Here is a 20,916-nt window from a genome sequence, read left to right on the forward strand (position 1 = left end):
ACACACGTGGGGCACCTGGGTGGCGCAGCTGGTTAGAATCCAGATGTGATCTCAGGGTTATGGGATTAAGCCGTGCTCCAGCGGGGCTGAGCGTGAGGCTGCATAAGCCTCTCTCCCCCTGCCCCTCCCCCCGTGTTCTCTTCTTCCCATAATCTAATATGTAAATACTACAAATGGATACTGGTAAACCCTAATAAAATAATTCTAAGTATTTAGAATTCTAATAAAATATATTGCAGTAAGATGTATCTTAAAAAGTACACACACACACACATACACGTCCCACACCTGAGCACCTGTGCCCGCAGCACACACCTGAGTGCATCCTGGTCACAAACCTGAGCGTATCTGTACTGCACACCAGAGAATGTCAGTAGTGTACCTGACTGTCTACACCACATGCCTGAGCGCACCTACCGTGCACTTGGGTTTCTCTTCCCCATGCTGTGAGGTACTAAGAAGCCCACACTTTCTTTAGAGGAATAGCCCCTCCTTTCCAACCAGAGAGCACGAGACCCTTACCCATTCCCAATCACATCATTTCTTTGCTAAAATTCTGCTTTACCTTCCCCGCCCGGACCCAGGAGCGCAGGGCTCATCACACATTTACACAGTTCCCTCTCCGTGGCTGACACAGTGAGGGAACAGGTCTCTCGGAGTCCACTGTGCGGCCTCCATGGAGCTTAAACACAGCCGTGCACCGGGGGCAGGTGCCTCGCCAAGGCCGAGAGCTGCTCTACGGCCAGCCTGAGACGGGGTCTGGGTGCAGAGAGAAGGGAGGGGCTCCCGCGTGCACAGGGGGAACTCGGCAAGGCTGAAGGGAGGCCCTACAGGCCATCCTCACTCCAAGCCTGAGGTCTTTGCAGGCCTGGGTCAAGGGAGAAAGGAGTGCAGCATCTTCCAAAGGCACCTCTTGTAGTCACGATGTAGGGAAAGGGAGCGGGCGGGCAGCGGAGGGGTGCATGTCTTGGGGGTGAGGACATTAGCTGGGAGACACTGAGCCCAAGATGTCTAGGGGAACCCAGAGAGAAGCCACCTGAGCGCCTGAATGTGTGCGCCTTGGGTCTGACAGTCTCTTGGGACTCAGCATTTGGGATGTGGTGTCAGATGGTGTTCACTGAAGTAGAGCTTGGGGTCACATGCTGGTGCTGTGGCAGGAGCACGCTGATGCCTGGAGACGCACCAAACGGGGGCAGAAATCCCCAAAGACACCTCCCCGTGGGCCATCCCCCGCTGAGCTCAAAAAGCCACCCACGAGCCTCACAGATTCAGAGTCTTTACCCCCACCCTACATACTGTCGTCAGTGGTGTCCTGACCTCTCTAATCAGATCCCAGGTAAACCCAGACGTGGCCGCCTCCTAACCAGCACAGGCCCCCAACGAGACCCCTGTGGGCCAATGATTTCAGATGTCCCAGACCCACTTATAATCCCTCAACACCCATCCGAATGTCTTCACAACTGCTGCCCCCATTTCTGGTTTAGGGAAGCACACTTAGGAGAGGGAAGAGGCAGAAAACAGCTGAAAGTGATGCCCATGAGCGAGAGGGTGAAGCGGCTGGCTGTGTGCGACAGGAGAAGCGGAGGACCCCTCCAGCTGCCCGCACCCCACCTTCACGCTGGGAAACCACAACTGACAGGTCATCGCAGGACAGGCCTCGATCATCGTAAATGGCAGAAACCCACCCACTTCCAAACCTAATCTGGGTTTCTACGTTCAAAGAAGTCTTCATGAAATTTAATCTAACTCTTGTGACAAAGGACACCGTACCCTTGGGTTTCCCTTCAGAGGAGTCAGGTGGGCACCTAGAGGATTCCCACGTGTGCGCGTCTGAGGCAGACCGGGACAGGGGCGCATCTGCTTTATTGCTTATGCTGCATATTCAAACAAATACAATAAACCCCGTCTCAAAAATGTAAGGCACATGAAAGCCTTTGTGCAATTCCGGATTAGTTTTAAATTCCTATTGGCTAATGACAGTATTTCCCCTATAGACCTGGAGCCATCTGGAAAAGACTGTGATGAAGTTTTCGCATGCAGAATACCTGAAACATTATCGCATCTTACCTCATGGCACAGCTGAACAGCCTCAAATCAAATGTCTGTATGTGAATAATGATTACAACCATGGTTACATTTGCAAAAACCTTCCCAGCTTATCCACATATGTACAGTCGGGCCCCCAAATGTTAATTATATAAAATCTAAAGGAAGAAGAACAGTATCTTGCTGCATCTGTGTCCTGTTTCCTTCAAGGGAGATTTGGCATTTTTAGTCTTCCTTCCACAAGTCCCGCCGCGATCTGCAAAGGCCAGCGTTATACGATGCTGAAGACCATGGACAGATACTGCTCATAGGACACCTGAATCCAGCCGTCCTGATCCGTATCGTAGCGCCGGAATATATCGGTCAGCCTCTGGGAGAGAGACGACAGGCAGTTAGACCGCGATATGTATGAAACAGAACGAATGAAATGCACCTAGCAAGAAGATGTTTAGGAACGAAAGTCACCCATGTCTCCCGACCCCCCCAGCCCCGATGGAGAGCTGGGCAGGGAGGCACGAGTGGGTAACCCTGAGCACCCTCAGGCCTGTCCATCACGGAGGGCGCTGCGACCTGGTGGGACAGCAGGGGAGGGAGGACGAACGTGGGAAGCTGGGTAAGAGGTCAGGGGGTGGGCTGTAGCCCCAACTCAACGATACGCCACAGCCCCAGTCCTGTCTCCCAAGTGGTCCAGGGCTGAGCCGAGGTCCTCCCTTCCTCCTCTAAGACCAACCTCATGGGGGCTCTTCCTCGAATGCTCAGCACCGCTCTGGCCACTTGCCACCGAGGACACAGGGAAACCAGCCCGGACTTGGGCCCCTCCCTTACACGCAGCAGGTAGAGGCCCAGACACAGACCGTGGGAGGTGGGTCTCCTAGTACCGGCCTCAGGGTCCGTCCTGGCCACCCCACCCATCCAGAAGGCTCTGCTTTAGTCTGTTCACAAGCTCCATCCCCCCACAGCAGGTCAGGGGCAGAGGGAAGAACCCTGCACTCAGCAGCAGGGACAGCCAGATGAGGGCCGCCCCAGGTGAGGGGCACCAGACAAGCACAGCAGGCCTGAGACTCCTCGCGACAAAAGGCAGCAGAATACAATCCCTCAGGACAGGAGCGGAAAACAGTGCCCAGTTCACGGTGAGAGCAGGCTGGAGCCCGGCCCTCCGGCAGGTGAGATGGGGTGCCTGACCCAGCCGACCGTCTGCTCGGGCGTTAGCCCGGCCCCCCCAGCGCACATGAGACACTCCAGCTGCACCAACTACAAAAACACCGGTGGCAGGGAACTCCCCGGCGGTGCCAGCGGCAGGAACTCTGGCTGAAAGAGCGACGGGCAATTCTTCTTCGCACTTTAGTTTTATTTTCTACAGAATTTCATGTTCTTTTGCAAAAAATCATTTCTTTTTGTAGAAAAAGACAGATGAAGGAAAATATTTTGAGGGTGTTTTATTGTGGCCTGCAGCTTTTCTCTGTCCTGTGTTGAGGGTCACTCGGGAAGGGTGGGTGGACCAGGGACCAGCAGGCAGGCCTCCGGCTCAGCACGGAACCCCACGGCCGTGGCTGCTGCCTGACAGACACCCTCCTGGAGGGGCCGATCCTCGGCCTTGAGGTGTGCGCAGGCACCAGGCAAACTTCTCGTGGGACTCGGATCGCCTTACCTCGGTTACCGAAAGTCTACACTCGATGACCTCGGCTGGAGAAGAAATGTAAGGATCAGGTGTTTCCTCACGGGACACAACCACAAATGAAAACTCTAACCCAAGAGCACCTCCGACGCAGGCAACGCGACCTCCACGCTGCAGCTCTCCGCAAGTGTTCAGACACCACTGCCAGTGGGGTGGGGTGGGACGGGCAAGGCTCTCCCCATTTCTGGAGCCGAAGCTCGGATGTCAACAGAGCTGGCTCTCCGGCGAGGCCTCAACAGCAGGGCCGGGCCGATCCCAGACTCACAGTACTTAGCCGGCCACAGAAAGTTCACTTTCACTCTCATGGGAAAAAATCCCAAGGAAGTTTCTCAGAATTCCAAATTGTATTAAAAAATCTCAGGCTATTCACATTTCTGCGGGACTCGAAAGCTGACAAGATGGAATCTGTGGGACAGTAAGGGCCTGGGGTGTTCGGGTCACGGAGGGAGGACATCAAACTGTCCACCGGCACGTAGCTGCGGAGTCTGAGGGACGGGCACACCAGGCCGTCCTACTTCGGTCTGTTTTTTAAAAAATCTGTCACAATGAAAATCTGTCATAATAACAACTTGGAAAGCCAGCAAAGAGCTTATCAGTTCACTGCATTTCTAAGCCTAACTCTGTGGAACCTGGATCGCGGCCTCGACACAGGAGCGGGGGCCTGCGTGGGCCCAGCGGCGCAGGTTCCACCACCCCGGCCCTCGTCTCTGGAGGCACTCGTGCCAGCAAGTGCACCAAGCTCCCGCAGGTACAGAAGCAAGACTGCGGGAGGGAAATGGTGGTGCTGGGGTCCCTGGGACCCGCGACCTCCCGTCCTTGGAGCTCCCCTCACACAAAAAGGCAGGGCACAGTCAACATCGCGACGGAAAACTGACCCATTTCCTCGGAATGAAAACACAGCAAAGATAGCAGAGTATACATGCAAATAACCCACTCGATTTAGAAAACGTGACCTCATCGGAAGGGACCTTGGACCCAGGGTTGGGAGATGATCCCTGAGCAGTTGAGACCCATGTAACTACTAACAGCTTTCTGCTGACTGGGAGCCTTATCAATAATGGACTAACAGTCAATTAACACTTGTTTTGTACGTCATGTGTATTACGTACGTATTCTCACAATAAAGTAAGCTAGAGAAAAGAAAACGTTATTCAGAAAATTGTAAGGAAAACACATTTTCGGCACTATGCCATACTTATCAGAGAAAGTCTGCCTATGAACGAATGTGTGGCTGGGCCGTACGTCGTTCAAGGGTCAGCGGCACTTCCACCGGGAGGAAGAACACGACTGGCCACAGCCCCCTGAACAGACTAGCAGCTCCTCCGCCGCCAAGACTAACCCTCGGGCAGCAGACACCAGTCCCTCCAACTGCTGACTGCAGAGCGGCACTCTGCCCCCTCCCTCTGCTTCCGCGGCTGCGCCCCGCCTGCTGCACTGGCCAGCGCACGGTGAGCCCCCACGGAGCCCCGTTACCTGCAAGACGATGCAGCCCTGGATGAAGTCGTCGAAGGCGATCTGCCCCCGTCCTTGTCTGTCAAACTTTCGAATGAGGATGTCGTGAAACTGGTCGGACAGCCGGTACCCTGAAGAGGAGGAGGAGGATGAATGGGGGGCCAGGAGAGGGGACGCTCCCATCAGCCCCCACGTCCTCCTTCCGACAGGCCCCACTGCCTCTGACGGCAGCAGACGACAAACGACGGAGGCAGGGGTGGGAGACGCGAGGCGCAAACTCGTTCACATGCCCTCTGGGACCACACCCCCATCCGCAGTCCCGTGAACGGCCAGCGGGAAGACACCCCCTCTTCCTGCAAGGGGAGTGCTCCCCGGGGGCCAGCACCGCAGGTCACAGCTGGGAGCTCACTCGTTTGCATCACGTATACTCACCCCACAGCGCTGCACCCCAAAAACCATCCCGCAGGGCAGCGCGGTTTCCTTGCGAAGTTTTCGTTTTACAGATAGTTTCATTTTACATGGGAAAGAATGTATCACTGGAGGCTTCCAAATAAACACAATGTAAACTCAGGGAAGGAGCTGACCCACTGGCCCACACGCCCCTCTAGGAATCAGCAGGCACATCTGGGAGGGAAATACCAGGAGCCAGGCAGCCTCCCGAAGTTCACAACCACTCAAGGGCCATCGAACGTTATGACAAAGTCACTGATTCCACCTTCAACTTACTGAGTGTCCTGAAAAGGTCTCCAGCAGGGAGGTGGTTCTGAAGACACAGGGACACAGCGGCCACTCGCCTGTGGGACACCCCTGGGGCCACTCTAAATAAGGACACCTACTTCCTTCCCTCCTAATCCCACTACCTGTGTGACTGTGGTGTCCTTACTATTCAGGAGACAAGATCCAGGGGCCAAAATATTTTTACTGCTTTTCCATCCTGTTGGAATCTTTGCGAGGACACATGTACACCTATTATCTGAGTGAATTACACAGTTAATGATTGCAGAAATACTTACTTTTCTAAGAAAGACTCAAACATGCACACACAGGACAGTCCCTTCCGGAGTGGTCAGCAAACCCCGTGCATCTGTGACCTAAATCCATCCCCCCTGCCAGTGAGAAGACAGGGTCCCTGACTCAAAACAAAGAAAGGAGCAGGTCTGGGACAGGGGTCCCCTGTGGACAGGTGAGGAAGCGGCCCAGGCTGGTAAGGGAGGAGCTCATCCGGGTGGAGAGAGCAGACACCAGCCCTCGCCGTGGCGTTTCCGGCCCAGACCTAACCCTGCAGGACGGACCTCCACAATCCCTGCAGACCACGGAAGCGACTTCTATCATCCCTGGGATCAGCTTCCGAGTCCCCTGGTCCTCAGTGTCACTGCAGCGAGAACCAGACCAACACAAGTCAGACCAGCAAAGTGAACGAGGAAGAGAGACATTTACATGAGAAGCAAAATCTTCTCTACGAGTTTCCATCAGTGAAAGTGAAACATCAGCCTCATCAATTAAGAGGAGGTGCCCTCTGGAAATGTACATCAGAGCCCTGAGAAGGTGGCTTACACGTGTTGGAATGGTTGTGATCGGAAAGGCTGAAACACCACGTGCTGGCCAGAGTGTGGAGAAGAGAGAGCCCCAGGCACGGTGGGAACCCAGATGGGCACAGCCACCCCGGGACACACTAGGGGCACTCTTCAGAAAGCTAGCAACAGAGCCAGCACGTGATCCAGTAATCCCGCTACTGGGATCTACCCCAAGAAAACGAACACACTGATTCGAAAAGGCATCTGCGCCCCTCGTTCACCGCAGCACTGCCTCCAGCAGCCAGGGTACAGAAGCAGCCTGCGGGACGACGGACTGAGGGACTGAGACCTTGCCGCTGGCAGCAGTGTGGACAGACCTGAGTGCATTAGCTCAATGAAATAAGAGAGACAAATACCAGAGGATCTCACTTCTGTGCGGAATCTAAAAATAAACCGAGCACACGAAACAGAACCAGACCCGTAAGTGCAGCGAACCAGCGGTGGCCAGAGAAGAGGGCTGGAGCAGGTGAAGCAGCTGAAGGGGACTGAGAAGTGCCAGTTTCAGATTGTGAAGTAAGTCCAGAGGTAAAGCACAGCACAGGGGACAGACGCGTAACGCTGTGGGAGCACTGTACGGTGACAGACGGCACCTGCACAAGCCGCAGCCAGGGCTGAGACTAACTTACGTCAACTGCGCTTCAGTTAAATGGAAAAAAAAAAAAAAAAAAAAGCAGTGCCCCCCATACGCTGCTCCCCCAGCCTGTGACCCCGGTCGGGATTGGCCCTGTCAGCCTGGACATGCAGGCACAGGGCCACACCCTGAGCTTGGAAGAGCAAGGTTCTCTCCTGACAACTAACAAGCACAGGAAGGGGAGATATCAGAGCTGCCCAGATGATCCCACGAGTCACCAACCACCTGCTCCCAGCACCCCGAAATGACGACACACCTTCCCAAGCCTGGACGCTAACCAGTGACCTCTCTGCAGGGCACAGAGACTGCAGCAAGGGGCAGACCTGGAACGGGGCATCAGCCCACGTCTATACCCAGCCGACGGCATGAAAAGGCCGGGGCTGCCCGCGGAACTGCTGGGACCCTGGTGCAAACGGACTGCTCATTTTTAAGGTGGGTCCGAGGCACTGATGTGGCGGGCAAACGACCACACACGGCAGGGACGCGAGTAAAGCGTGTTGGGGTGACACCGCACGGGCCTCGCACTCCTTGGCCCGCGACGGAGGACAAAGCAAATGGAGCACCGAGCCGTGAACGGCTGCGAGGCGGGGCGGCTGGAGGGAGGGCCATCCACTCTGGTAACGTTTCCATCAGAACACACCGAGCTGGCCTGGCGAGGGGGGCTGCCCGTGCCTCACCTTCCCCACAGCGGGGACTGCGCTGCGTGGGGGCAAACTCCTCACGCGCTTCCTTCCTTCGGCTCTCTGCACCTGGCGCACGGTGCCTCCGCGCCCTGAGTTTAGAGAAGGGATACGGGAGCTCCCGCAGCCAGCGTGTGGCCTGGGAGAGTCACCCGGTGCGCCAGGGCTGAGCAGGAATCTTCACTTCAGTTCCTACTGAAAATCCGCTCCCTTTACTAACATGGAAAGGATAACAATGTCCCTTCTTGGCGGAAGGCCTCAGAGACCAAGAACCAGTCCCAGGAAGAAACTGGTTAGAACGGGTGGAATGCGGTAGCAGAGTATTTACGTTCTCCAGAAAACATCTGGAAGTCGGGGAAGAGCCCGCGTCAACCAGCCCAGGGAGGCTGGCCATCTCCTGACCAAAGGGACTGCCCCATGACCTCCATGACCCTGAAGCCGCAGCAGGGACTCAGGAAGCCAGAGAGGCCGGGGCACTGCCCACCTCAGAGCTCCCGCCATGAGCTCTAAGGACCCAGAGGGCCACTGGCACAAAGGAAAGAGAGGCCTCTGGGCCTGACAACGTTAGTGCCATCCGTGTTCCCTGAAACCTGAGGTCACTTATCTGGTGTAATTCACAGGACCCAGCTTCCTCCCAAGCTGTCCTCAGCCCGGCCAGGCCTCCAGCTCCTTCCGGCCCTTCTGTCCAGCCTATCGTCCCCCAGCCTAAGGGCAGAGCAAAGTCAGCTGCGTTCCCAGTCCCAGCGCAGAGAACCTGAGGTCAAGTCCTGCCCTAACCCTGACCCCCAGCTAGTGTGTGATGTGGGAACACGAGCTTCCTATGGAGCGCCAGAGCGGCTCCCTGAACACCAGAGGATTCCTGAGGCAGGAAAGGAAGAGAAAGAGAGTGCGTGCCCCACGGAGAAATGGGAGAAGGGCAGAAGTTACAACGCGTTAACAGAAGAACTAAGACGGGGGCGCCTGGGTGGCTCAGTGGGTTGGGCCTCTGCCTTCGGCTCGGGTCATGATCCCAGGGGCCTGGGGTCGAGTCCCGCATTGGGCTCTCTGCTCAGCAGGGACCCTGCTTCCTCATCTCTCTCTGTCTGTCTCTCTGCCTATTTGTGATCTCTCTCTCTGTCAAATAAATAAATAAAATCTTTAAAAAAAAAAAAAGAAGAACTAAGACGTACTTCGTATTATTAAAACTCAAAATACCTAGAAGTTCATTAGTACATTATAATAACAATGTAGTACGTTACAGAAAAAAATAGGACCCTATAAACTAATTTGCCTGGTTTTTTCTAAAAGGTATTCCTAAGCAGTCTTTAAACAAAATGTAGCAGGAGTTTTGTAACAGGGCCCCGGTAAAGGGGTGCAGAGTGAGATCATCCCAAACATGCCAGAACTGGGGTGTAATTCCCACAAGCCTTGGACAAGTCCTCCAAGTCCGCTTCCTCTCCACACAGAGAACCCCGGCCTCCTCTCAGACCCTGCACCAGCATCAGAGGCCAGCTGACACACTCGGGAAAGGCTGTGCAGACACTGCTGGTGACACGGCACACGCGGGGGCACATGCACTTGAGAACGGGAGCTGGCACGCCCACCAACGCCCGAGGCAGCAGCTGGCACTGCTGCTTACGGAGTCATGTCTCACACGTACAGACGGTCTTGCCGTGTCTCGTGACGTGTCACAAATAAGCTGCCTGAGTTTACTGTCACTTATTCACGTGAAACTGTTTCCAAAGCCACCGCATTCTCAATGCACGTGTCCCATCACGCCATTTCACAAACGATAGATGATTGCATAGCCCGTATCTCATTTTGGATGGGGAAAAAAGCACATACGGTCTCCATGTCAAATATAAGCCTTCATGATAAAAACAATATCAAAGTATAAATCTGAATGTCAACAAAAATTTCCTAGTTAAAAAAACCAGTAAATCGAGGGGAGCCTGGGTGGCTCAGTGGGTTGAGCATCCGACTCTGGATTTCAGCTCTGGTCAGGATCTCAGGGCGGTGGGCCAGATCCCAAGTCAGTCTCCGCACTGGGCATGGAGCCTGCATTAGAGTTTCTTTCTCCCTCGCCCTCTGCCCCGCCCCACTTTAAAAAAAAAAATCAGTAAACTGAACCAGGTACAAAACCAGTAATGGCACCAAATGACCTCCAAAATGGAATCCGCTACACAATCGAGATAAGTGAATTACCAAAACCTGAGAGCGCTTGCTTGAGCTCGTTCCTGTCGATCATCCCGGAGTTGTCCCTGTCATAGGTGCGGAAGACGTTCTGCCAATCTGTGATGTACTTCCAGACGCCCGTGAACTCAGTGAAGTTCACGCCGGCCTTGTTCTCCCGGTCAAACATGGCTGAGACAGAAAGGAACGTGAGTGGTTCGCAGCCGCCGCCTCTCCAGGTTGGTGGGCAGGGGCTCAGTGCCCACACGGCCTCCCCCGCGCTTCGGTGGAGCCAGCCCGTGCTCAGCCGGCGGATGCCCGCGTGCTGCTCAGAACACTCCCCGGCCCAACGGGAGGGCTGGGCCTCCTCTGCCAGGTGGTTACCCAGCCGCAGCCCCCAGCTCGCGTCGCATAGCGGCGAGGCACACGGTCAAGAGGAACATAGTGGAGGAGCCCGGAGACACCAAATGCTCGACAGGGAAGTAGCCTCCCCCGACACGCGATGCGGAGGGCGCTCTTGCTTTGTCAGAGGGACTGGAGCTCCGGAGCCAAGCGGGAGGCTCTGCCCTCCCAGCACCTTGCTCAGCTCCTTCCCTCTCCAAGAGGACCTACCACCGCCCGTGCAGGCCCACGCCACCGAGAAAAGGACTCCACTGGCTTTACATTCTTGGTTTTTTTCAGTAGGACCCCCTTTTCATTAAAAAGATCACCCTAGGGGCGCCTGGACGGCTCAGTCGGTTAAGCCTCCGACTCCAGACTTCAGGCCGGGTCACGATCTCAGGGCCGTGGGATCCGGCCGTGCTGGGCTCCGCGCCTGGCAGGGAGTCTCCGTCTCCCCTTCTCACTCTCTCCCAAACACATACACATACACGTACAGAAATAAATACATTTTGAAAAATTAAAAAAAACGAGCCTAAACCAGGTCCAAATATGAAAGAACCCGTAGCCGCATTGACATATAATGGCAAAATGGCTTAACATATGTAAAAACTCCATCGGTACTCCTGCGACCAAGAAAACGACAAATCACTTGGTCTCTCTTCACACGTGGGGAGCAGAAGAACGAAACAGGAGCGGCTCGGCTGCTCAGAAGCACACCGTCACTCAGCAGAGGCTCACATAAGGGAAAGCTCCGGTCGGAAACTGAGCACCGCTGTTTCCGCCAGTCAACCACCGTGCCAGACAGGGACGGCGTGTGACGTGCGCTGGTGCTGCGTGAACACGGACCCTTCAGAACCGGGAGCTCCAGCTCAAGTGCTCGGCTGGGAGGGCAGGGCAAGGGGCCACGGCAGGACAGGGGTCTGCCTGCACCTTTACTTACAGATGATTGACCGGACAGTCACGGGGTTAAACGGAGTCCACGTGCCTGAAAATAAATGACAGGAAAGACAGTCAGCGGAAACCGTTTTCCCAGCAATCTCTAAGATCCCCATCTGGAACAGCAGCAGCGACCGACAGTCACCCGCTACTCAGGGAGACCTGGGCACCACGGTTCTCAGCAGGGACACTGTCCCAGGGGACGTTTCTGGTCGCCGTGACCACTGGGGGCTGTGAGCATGTCGTCGCCGGCGTCCCATCGGCGCTGTGCAGGCGTCCCTCAGGCCCCAGCAGACGTACACGCAGCGCTGCTGGTAAGGATGTGAGGCCAGAAGCTCGCTTTTGTTCGCTACATAAACAAGACCCGGTTGTACAGTATTTTTTTTTTCCAGCGTGGATCCCAACAAGGGGCCTGAACTCGCGACCCTGAAGATCAAGACCGGAGCTGAGCTCAAGCGTCGGACACAAACGACCAAGCCCCCCAGGCGCCCCGGTTTTACTGCACTTGAACACGCGCTCTGTCTTCCAGGACCGCGGCCGGCAGGTAGGTGAGCAGGTTTCACAAGACCCCACCATAAAACAAGGCCTTAAAAACGGTCTCCTGAACTACAGCCTGAGCACGTGGCGTCCGCCGACAGCGGGACAGCGGAGACGTCGCCAGGTGCCTGTAGCGAGGGGCCTGCTGCGTCTGACAGGACCGCGTGCCGACGGACTACGAAATGTTCAGCAGATGCCTTTATGCCCCCAAACCTGTTTTCTGAGCGATTCATACCATCAATTTCCAGACCCACTAGAAACAAAGTACAGAAGTATTTTTAACGTGGAGGGCAAGCAGCGTCTCTCCCCACACCCACCCGTGGACGCTCCCGTTTCCTTCTACGTATGGGACCGTCTTCGCGCGCCCTCCCCGCGCCCCGACACAGACGCATCCCCTGGCCGCACGTGAAGCTCCTCAGGCTCCGGCGCCCGGCCTCCCCGGGAGCAGGCGGGCGGGTCTGCGGGGCGCCCCGGCCGAGCCCGCTCCCCTCGGGGCTTCTCTGCTCCTCGAATGTGCCTCCCAGCGCGCGCGCACCCCTCGGCTCCCCGCCAGCCGCAGGAGCGCCGTGGCCCCCGGACCGTCCCCGAGCGCCCCCGCTGAATCCGAATCCGGCGGCTCTGCCGGTGCCGGAGACACAGGCACCTAGTGAGGACGGCTGTCCCCGAGGGCAGGGCCACCCCCGCGCCGCGCCCAGCACACCCTAGGGGAGGAGCGGCGACCGCAGGCTCACGCCGGCTGTGCAGCTTGCGGGGGCACCGGCCCGCATGTGAGGCTCCCGGGACAGCCGTCACCATGACACAACCCGACGGGCGGGAAACCTGGAGCACGGAGGGCCCCTTCGCTGTTTGCTTGTCGCTCCTTCCCACCGGGCCCTGCGAGCACCGAACCAAGACTCCGCAGGACACAGCCCGGCACTGACTGGAAGCCCCAGGAGCCCGGGGCACCCGCTGGAGGCTCTCCCTGGCCCTGCACCCCGGTCTCCCCTCCGCCCGACACAGGCTGCCAAGCCCTCCGCGAGGGGAAGTGAGGGAGGCCCCGCAGCCCGCCCGACCGTGAGCAGAGGCCTCCGGGGCCGTGTCTGCGAACGCCGTGGCTGGAGACGTTTGAACAAAAGCGACACAAGCGCCCCAGTCCAGTACCGCGCAGACCCGAGCGCGTGGTGCTGAGGGCCCGGTGCCACCTCGACAGCCTGCGGGAGCGCCCAGAGAGGGGGCATCCCTGAGGTGACCCAGGGCGGCCGGCGCCCGCGCCGGAGGATTCCGAGGACGGCAGGGGTCCCGGGCTCAGGAGAGCCGCAGGTCACCCCGCGCCGCGTCAGGACGCCGAGAGGCTGCCCTCTGGCACGACACCCACAGGTGTGCTGCAGGGCTGCCGGGCGAGGCTCGTGGAGGCCGGCTCCTCCGCGCACCCTTCCTGTCACCCACCAGGGCTGGACTCTCCAGGGAAACCAGGGGGTGACAAGAGCCAACAGTTAAGGACTGGCTATCACGCGCAGGTCCTGCGGCCCGTTCTCATGGGAGCCCGACGACTCGCAGTGACGCGGATGTACCGCAGCGTGGGGACGTGTCGTGTCCCGTGCAGTGCGCCTCAGACGCGCCTGAGTCAGCCGGGGAACCCGAGTCGTCTGGAGAAGAGTCTTCTGGAAGAAAGCACGGCTCCCTGAGAACAGGGCACACTACACACGGAGACGTTCTCCACAAGCCCGACACCCCCAGTGACCCTCCAGCCTGGATTTTCTGGACCATCCCTGGTTTCAAACATTCCTGCCTGCTCTTCCCTGACACAAACATGGCTGGATGTCAGAACCGCTCGTTTGGAGAAAGTTCTCGTCAGATTTCTACTCAGGAATACGTGATCGCTGTACCTACAAGTCCTGCTTTAATTTCATCTCAGAGAGCTAAAGCAAACAGAGGCCTGACTGTCCGTGTAAACCTCGTGCACGGTTTTCGCCCACGCCCTGAGAACGGTGCCGCGGCTCTCCGGGGCGACCCTAAGCGAATGGCGACCACCGGGGGAACCACCCGTAGCTGCTGAGGAGGAGACCGTCCCCACAGAGAGCACGACCGCTGCCCCTCTTTACCCTCAAGCACACAAACGACTCCGGACTCCCCACTCTCCAGGGAAAAGCCCATTCCGCTCTGTGATGATGCAGTCTTTCCACCCTCCAAAGAGCTTTTCTTGAAATTATGTCCTGTTAACCACAAGCGTAAACAATGGGTTCAGTGAGTGGCTGAGGGTTACGACTCCTGACACCCAACATTTCCACAACCGAGATACCGAACTACGTGAAATCTTTCGGGACAAATAAATAAATAAGTAAATAAATAAAATTTTAAAATAAATAAAAAATAAAGATCAGACTTTTTTAGAACGTCATCACTGGTGATGTCTTTCCACTTCACTTCATCAGACCAGGAACTCCCAGCCTTGCTGGGCTTTTCTGCCAAGAGGTGAGGCAAGGGCTGCAGGCTTGGGCACTGGCACTGGCACTTGGTGCACAGAATCTGCAAGATTCTGGTTCAGCAAAACTCCACACTTCTCCAGTTTTCTTCAACTACAGCTTCAAAGAGCACCACCAGAAATATGGCCTTTCCGAAAAGCAATCTAAATCCTGACCGTCAGCATTAAAGATGCCCATACCCTTGATATGATACACGTTAGCTCTAGAAACTGGCTCTATGAAATCTGGGGTCAAATCACTACAGTATTTACATTAATGAAAATGAGACACAATCTAAGGGACGATTAGTGAAACACCGTAAGCTCAGTCCGGGCGGACACACTGCCTCCCGGTTCTGTACCAGGCAGATGCGGGATCCGGTGGGCTGGGGCTTGGCTCAAGGGGGAAAAGGATCTAGACTTCCAGTCTTCCGGTCTTTACACCCAAAGAAACTGGGGCCAGAAGTGCAATGCACCCAAGGTTACAGAGTAACCTGTCAGCAAAGCCAAGTCCACCAAATCCTAACTCTCTCTGGTTTCCATCTAGAAGTCCGGCGGGGCGTGTTTCCGGAGACAGCAGACCGGTCAGGCTGTCCTCGGCGTCGAGAACGCCCTCAGCTCCATGACTCACGAAGACCCCGGCGCTCGGGCTGTCACAGAGAAAGGACAGTCAACTCCACAGGGAAAAGGCACCAGGAGTCCCGTGGTCACCAGTGCTGTCCAGGATGTGCTTCCTCCGTCAGCTCCGAGTTTTAAGGACAAACACCCAGTCACGGCCACCAGGGAAGCTCCCGTGTCTGGAGTCCAGGCTCTCTCATGGGAGTCCCTCATGGAAGCTCCAGAGACCCAGAGGGAAAGCAGGTGTTTGCCGTGAGTCAGACGGTCAGTGCCGACTCCCGGGCAAGTGGCTGTCGCACAGCTCCAGGCCGCGGGTGGACAAAACACGCTTCTCAGCCTGCGCGTCCAGGACGCAGCCAGCCCTCCCAGTCCCTCCTGGGGAGCAGCAGGCTGTGAACAACGGGGGCCTGCTGAGCGGCCCTTCCCCACGCGCAGGCAGAAGGGAGCTGAGCGGGCATCCTTAACCACCCCAGCAGCACGCGCAGCAGCGAACACCCTCGGCCACAACACCGGGCTTGTGGGGCGGGAGCGGTGACGGGACCGGAAGGCCGGTCTGCCGGGAACCGTCGGCTTACATGGTCTGATTTCCCTTCATTTCTTAATACAGAATCCCCAGGACAGCTGGAACTCTATTCTGATAAAAATATCTTAACAACAATATATGAACTGTTATCTTTCAAAGTACAGGTATAAAAAATGTCTCCACAAAAGTACCTGCATAGGTTATATGAAGGCAAACCTGCAGAAGGACAAAAAAAGAAGCTTTAGCAAAATTAAATTCCTGCAATTCCAAAAAAGAGCATGCAAGGTTTAAAAAAAAAAAAAAAGGTACCAAACTGAGATAGTTTATGTCCTTCCAACAGAAGGCAAGAGAACAGTCTTCTTCTGTCTTTCTTCATACCCGTTAACCACACACCCCCGAGAGCAGTTTCAGAAGCTTTCCTGTGAAACAAGTCTTATAAAGGACTCAGTGTATGGGACCCACAAGGACCCTTTCGGGGCGGTTTCACCTACATTTCAGCAGAGAGCACACAAGCACAGACTTAATTCAAGTGAGAAACCATGCAAGTCTGAACTTCAGTTTTGCCACCAGTAACAAGCTAAGTAAAGCAACGTCCTGGAATAGCCTAGTATTCCAGGGCTAATACGAAAACAGAAGCCCATTCCTGGGAGAAAAATCCGAAGTCAAAATACCGTCAGCTGCATCAGCCCCCGGAGTGAAGAGGACAAAGACGGGCCCACCTGGCGGCCGGCTGGTTTCTGCGCACAGACCACGCCTGCACACAGGAGCCCGGCCTGGCCTTCCGTCAGGAAGCGGACAGTCTAGTGGCCAGAGGCAGCTACAGCGGTGGCCGCACGGAGCAGACCGCAGAGTGTCAAGGACAAGGCACAATGCCACAGCGGTTCAGCAGCAGGGGCAGGCACATGCCTCCGGGCAGAAAATCTGGAACTCAGGACGGACACGGCTCCAGTTCACAGCAACAAAAGGCAGGCCCTCTGCGCGGAGGAAGTACAGAACCCACGCAAGGGGTAGACACCCCATGGACACAGGTGGGAAGACACTGGGGCTCAGCGCGCTCAGAGCCTGGGAGAAGCCAGCCCCAGCCCAACGCGAGCGGAAGGGCCGAGGGTGCCAGCAACACACGTCTGCGTCTAGATCTCGAGAGCCAGAAGGAGTAACGGGGCCAACAACACTACCACCGGCTCCGTGAATCGGCAGCACTGATAAGTCGCTTTACTGCAGAAAGAACATGATGAAATTTATAAAGCAGAGCGAACTGAAGGAAACTGTAATCACGCTGGACGGGGAGAGAAGGAGGAGGGTAAGAAGCGAAGAGCTCCAAGACCAGGTCGGTAAAACTGACCTCTCAAACCTCTATACAGTGGCAAGCCACCAATTTCAATTTTTCAGCGGCTAATCTGAAGAGGAAAATGTAATTGGTTAAAGGATTCAGGGTCAGTAAGATACAGAAACAAAACACGTCAAAACGGCCACCATGATGCCTGGAACAGGAGAGGCCTCTGCTCCCCGGCAGAAGCGAGACGGCCGCGTCCCGGGCAGAGGGCGTGCTGGCTGCGGCGCGGCCTCCCGCTCAGGTTAGCGCGGCCACCTGCTTCCGGCCAGCTCTCACACGCCTCCAGCAACAGCCGAGGGAGTCCCACCGGGCCCCTCGACACAGGCGTCTGCAGAGCCCACTGAGACAGTCCGACCCACTTGCCGGTGGCGTTAACCAGGCGCTGACTGCCAAGTATCTCAGCACCGGTGAACGAAACATCCTCTTGGCGACTGTTAACATTCCCTCTTTCAAACAGGTTCCTGGGGGATATTTAGTAGGAGCCGAGCTCAAGAGGACGTTCTGATGGTGACCCAGCCGCTTTCTCCACCAGCGGAAGAACTAAGAGCAGCACCGACACGCTCGAGCGAAAACCCAGGAGCCTGACCCGACAGGTCAGACTCCACACCCGAGGGCTCCAACAGCAATGCTGACCCGAGACGAGGTCTGTCCAGTGCCCAGCAAAGGGCCCACCTCAATGGGCGCTTAGTAAGTGGAACTACCGTCACCACCACCCCTGGAGCTGGCTTCCTGCGGTCACAGGCCAGTCAGGACTACATGCTTAGCTGACCACACTGAACCCTGCTACGTGCCAGGCGCTGTACCAAGGACTCTGCGCGCTTTTTCTCCAACCCCCACCCAGAAAGGTCAAGTCCTTGCCCAAGGTCATATTCCTAGAACTGGCAGAGCCAGGACTGAAATCCAGACAGGAACCCCCGGGGTGGACACATCAGGCCAATGAGGTCAGAGTGTGACCATCACCCCAGTGGAGGTTTCACACAACCCCAAAGCCGGTGGTGCTCTCAGAACTTCAAGCGGACAGACAAAAGAATGTCCAAATGGGTCATGGAGAACTCAGTGACGCGTGACCCTGAGGGCACTCTCAGTGCAGGGTCCGCCCTCTTTAATGTAGGACGTGAAGACATCCGTTTGGTCAACGGTTCGAGTATTTTTTTGTTTTCTGAGAGAGAAAGAGAGAGCGCGCACACTTGTGGGGGTGGGGGGGCTCGACCTCACCGCTCTGAGATCATGACCTCAGCCGAAATCAAGAGTCGGACATTTAACCGACTGACACACCCAGGCACCCACACTTAGAAAATATTTTTTTTAAGATTTTATTTATTTATTTGACAAGGAGCGAGCGAGAGAGAAACACACACACACACACACACACACACACACATGGAACAGAAGCAGGGGGAATGGGAGAGGGAGAAGAAGCAGGTTCCCGCAGAGCAGGGAGCCCCACGCAAGGGCTCGATCGCAGGACCCTGGGATCCTGACCTGAGCCAAAGGCAGACGCTCAACGACTGAGCCACGGAGGCGCCCCAACACTTAGAAAGTTTTAAGCCACATTTGCCAGGTCGGAGCCTGCTGGGTTCCAGCTTGTTTTGACATCTTTCTGGTAACCCTGCCTTCTACTCCTCTGAGTGTAACTGAAGCCCTGGAGACACAAAGATGGAGAAGACTGGAGAAGGCAGTCACCAAAGCAAGAGTGAAGAGATTTCTCAGCTTCCTGAGCGCGGCTACATAAACACGTGTGAAGTCACACGCCAGGTACCTGCGGCCGCAGGTGAGACCCCGGGAGCGGAAGGCAGGAGCACCCGCCGCTCTTCACCCATAGGAACCTGCGGATGCAAATCCTGCACTTCCCACAAATCACGAGGCAACAGAGGCCGAGCCCAGGGGCCCTGAGTGTGCCTGCAAGGGTGAGCGTCCTCCTTGAGCCCCGTATCCAGCACCGGGAGGCCGCGCCCGCGTGCTCACTCTCCCTACAACATCAACCTGCCTCCCGCTCACGGAAATGACTCTTACGACACCTCAGAACCAATCCCCTTTCTACCCTAAACGGCCTCTGGAACGACAAGCTACAAATCCAGGACCCAGAAAAGACAGTGGCACCGGAGGGGTCTTCAAATAGGGCAACCCGGCGGGTATCCGATGAAGTCCAAGTTCTCAGACAGGCCCTGCGGGGGGAACCGGCGGAAACCAGCGCCCACCACTCCACCCCAGAGCTACGGTCCGGATCCCCGTCTGGACACCTCGTTTCCCCCAGGGGTGAGACCAGCTTCCCACCATCCCACTGCCAGCGCCACGCCTCCAGCGACCCATGTCTTCCCCATGGTGCCCCAGCAGCCTGATGAGCCTCTCCAGAGGGGTCACGAAGACGGACCCGCTGAGAACCGCCGTGATCTTCCAGGCACCAGAGGTGGGTCCGCGGTACAGAGCCAAGCGCCGACCTTGCCTGAAACCCGCGCCCGAAGTGCTTCCCGCACGAGTCCCGGCGCAGCGAAGCACCTGGAGGCGGAGGCGCCTGGGGAGACGCTCCGCAGAGCCGCCGCGCCGCGCAGGGGCACAGGCCGGAATCACTGCCCGCACTCGGAGAAGAAGGGACTCGCTCGGGCGCTCAGGCCCCGCGCTCGGCAGAAGCCCGGCCCGCGGCCCCACTCACCGTTGGAGAGCGCCTGCTGCAGCTCGCTGTCCGAGATGACCCCGCTCCGGTCCTTGTCGACCCTGCAAAGCCGAGGCCGGTTAGCCGGGGGCCGAGGGCGCAGGGCCGGCGCCCGCACTTAACCGCGCCAACCCCGCTCGGCCGAGGCAGCTCCTTCCCGCGGACCGTGCCCCGGGCTCACCCCCGCCTTCTGCTGCGGAACCACGGAAGGTCGGGCGCCTGCTCCGTCCCGGGCCGTCCGCGGCCACGGGTGCGCGGCCACGGGTGCTCCGGCCACGGGTGCTCCGGCCACGGGTGCGCGGCCACGGGTGCCCCGGCCACGGGTGCGCGGGCCACGGGTGCCCCGGCCCCCGGCCCCCGCGTCTCCCCAGGAGAACCATCGCCTCCCTCCTCACACTTCCGGGCCTTGCTCCTCGGTGGTCCGGGGCGGCCCGACGTCCGCCCACGCCAGCTTCTCTCCCGCCCCAGACAAGCCCTCCCCGGCCGCGAGTCGTTCGAGGCTCCCGCGGACGGCGACCCCGGACGAAGGCGCCGCCGAAACCGTCGCTGCCGCGTCTGCGTCTCCGTCCGCCTCCCGCCGGCGTCCCCGAGACCCTCCCGGAGCAGCCCCTCAGCCGCGGGCTCCTGGCAGCGAGGGGCGAGGGGTGGGGGCCGCGACCCCCGCGCGACGGAGGCGCCTCCGCAGGCCCCGGCGGGAGGGAGGCGCGGGGTGGGGGCGGGAGGCCGGGGAGAGATCCCCGGGGGCCGGGGAGAAGGCCGGGGCGATGGATGGGCGGCCGGGGGAGGCCGGGGAGGAAACCGGGAAGGAGGCCGGGGACGGAGGCGCGCAGGCCAGGGAGCCCCGCAAGCGCGCGGGGGCTCCGGGCCTCACCTCTGGAAGACGTTCCACAAGAAGCTCTGGTCCGGCAGCGCCGCGCCTGCAGGCGGGCCGGCCCCGGGGCCCGGGCGGTAGGAGTAGGCGGCCATGGAGCCAGGCGCTCCGCTGGGCTGAGGCTCCCCGGGCACGCAGGCAGGCCGGGGGCGGCTCCACTTCCGCCTCCGCGGGGCGGGGCCCGGCGCTTACGTCACTTCCGGGGGCACCGGAAGGCGGCGTCTCCCCACGGGCGCCTCCGGCCGGTTGCTAGGCGACGCCGGGGCCGCGGCTGTGCGCGTGCGCGCAGCGCCCGCCTCCAGACTCGCGGACTCCCGGGCCTGAGTGCGGAGGGCGCTGCCCTCCGCCGGGTTTAGTTCTTGCGCCAGAAAGCCCTGGGGGCGAGCGTGGCCGGAGGGAACAATGTGCGGCCCCTCAC

The 20,916-nt window shown here is 57.9% G+C and overlaps 1 protein-coding gene across 2 annotated transcripts; it reads right to left on the reverse strand.

Moving 5' to 3' along the window:
• Nucleotides 1-1,842: 1,842 nt before the first annotated feature.
• On the reverse strand, nucleotides 1,843-20,686 carry PDCD6 (programmed cell death 6). Of its 2 annotated transcripts, none has more exons than XM_032337875.1 (6): nucleotides 20,499-20,686; nucleotides 19,628-19,689; nucleotides 11,531-11,575; nucleotides 10,249-10,401; nucleotides 5,195-5,304; nucleotides 1,843-2,416 (listed from the first exon to the last, which is right to left on the reverse strand). In XM_032337875.1, exons 1-6 carry the CDS (start codon nucleotides 20,591-20,593, stop codon nucleotides 2,318-2,320), a joined length of 564 nt encoding a protein of 187 aa, XP_032193766.1. In that variant the 5' UTR covers nucleotides 20,594-20,686; the 3' UTR covers nucleotides 1,843-2,317. The 2 variants fall into 2 exon arrangements, with proteins under 2 accessions (XP_032193766.1, XP_032193765.1); XM_032337874.1 differs by having other exon boundaries at nucleotides 10,243-10,401; nucleotides 20,499-20,683.
• Nucleotides 20,687-20,916: the final 230 nt, after the last annotated feature.

The sequence above is a fragment of the Mustela erminea genome, chromosome 3 (assembly GCF_009829155.1).
Source record: "Mustela erminea isolate mMusErm1 chromosome 3, mMusErm1.Pri, whole genome shotgun sequence".
NCBI classification, from domain to species: Eukaryota; Metazoa; Chordata; class Mammalia; order Carnivora; family Mustelidae; genus Mustela; species Mustela erminea.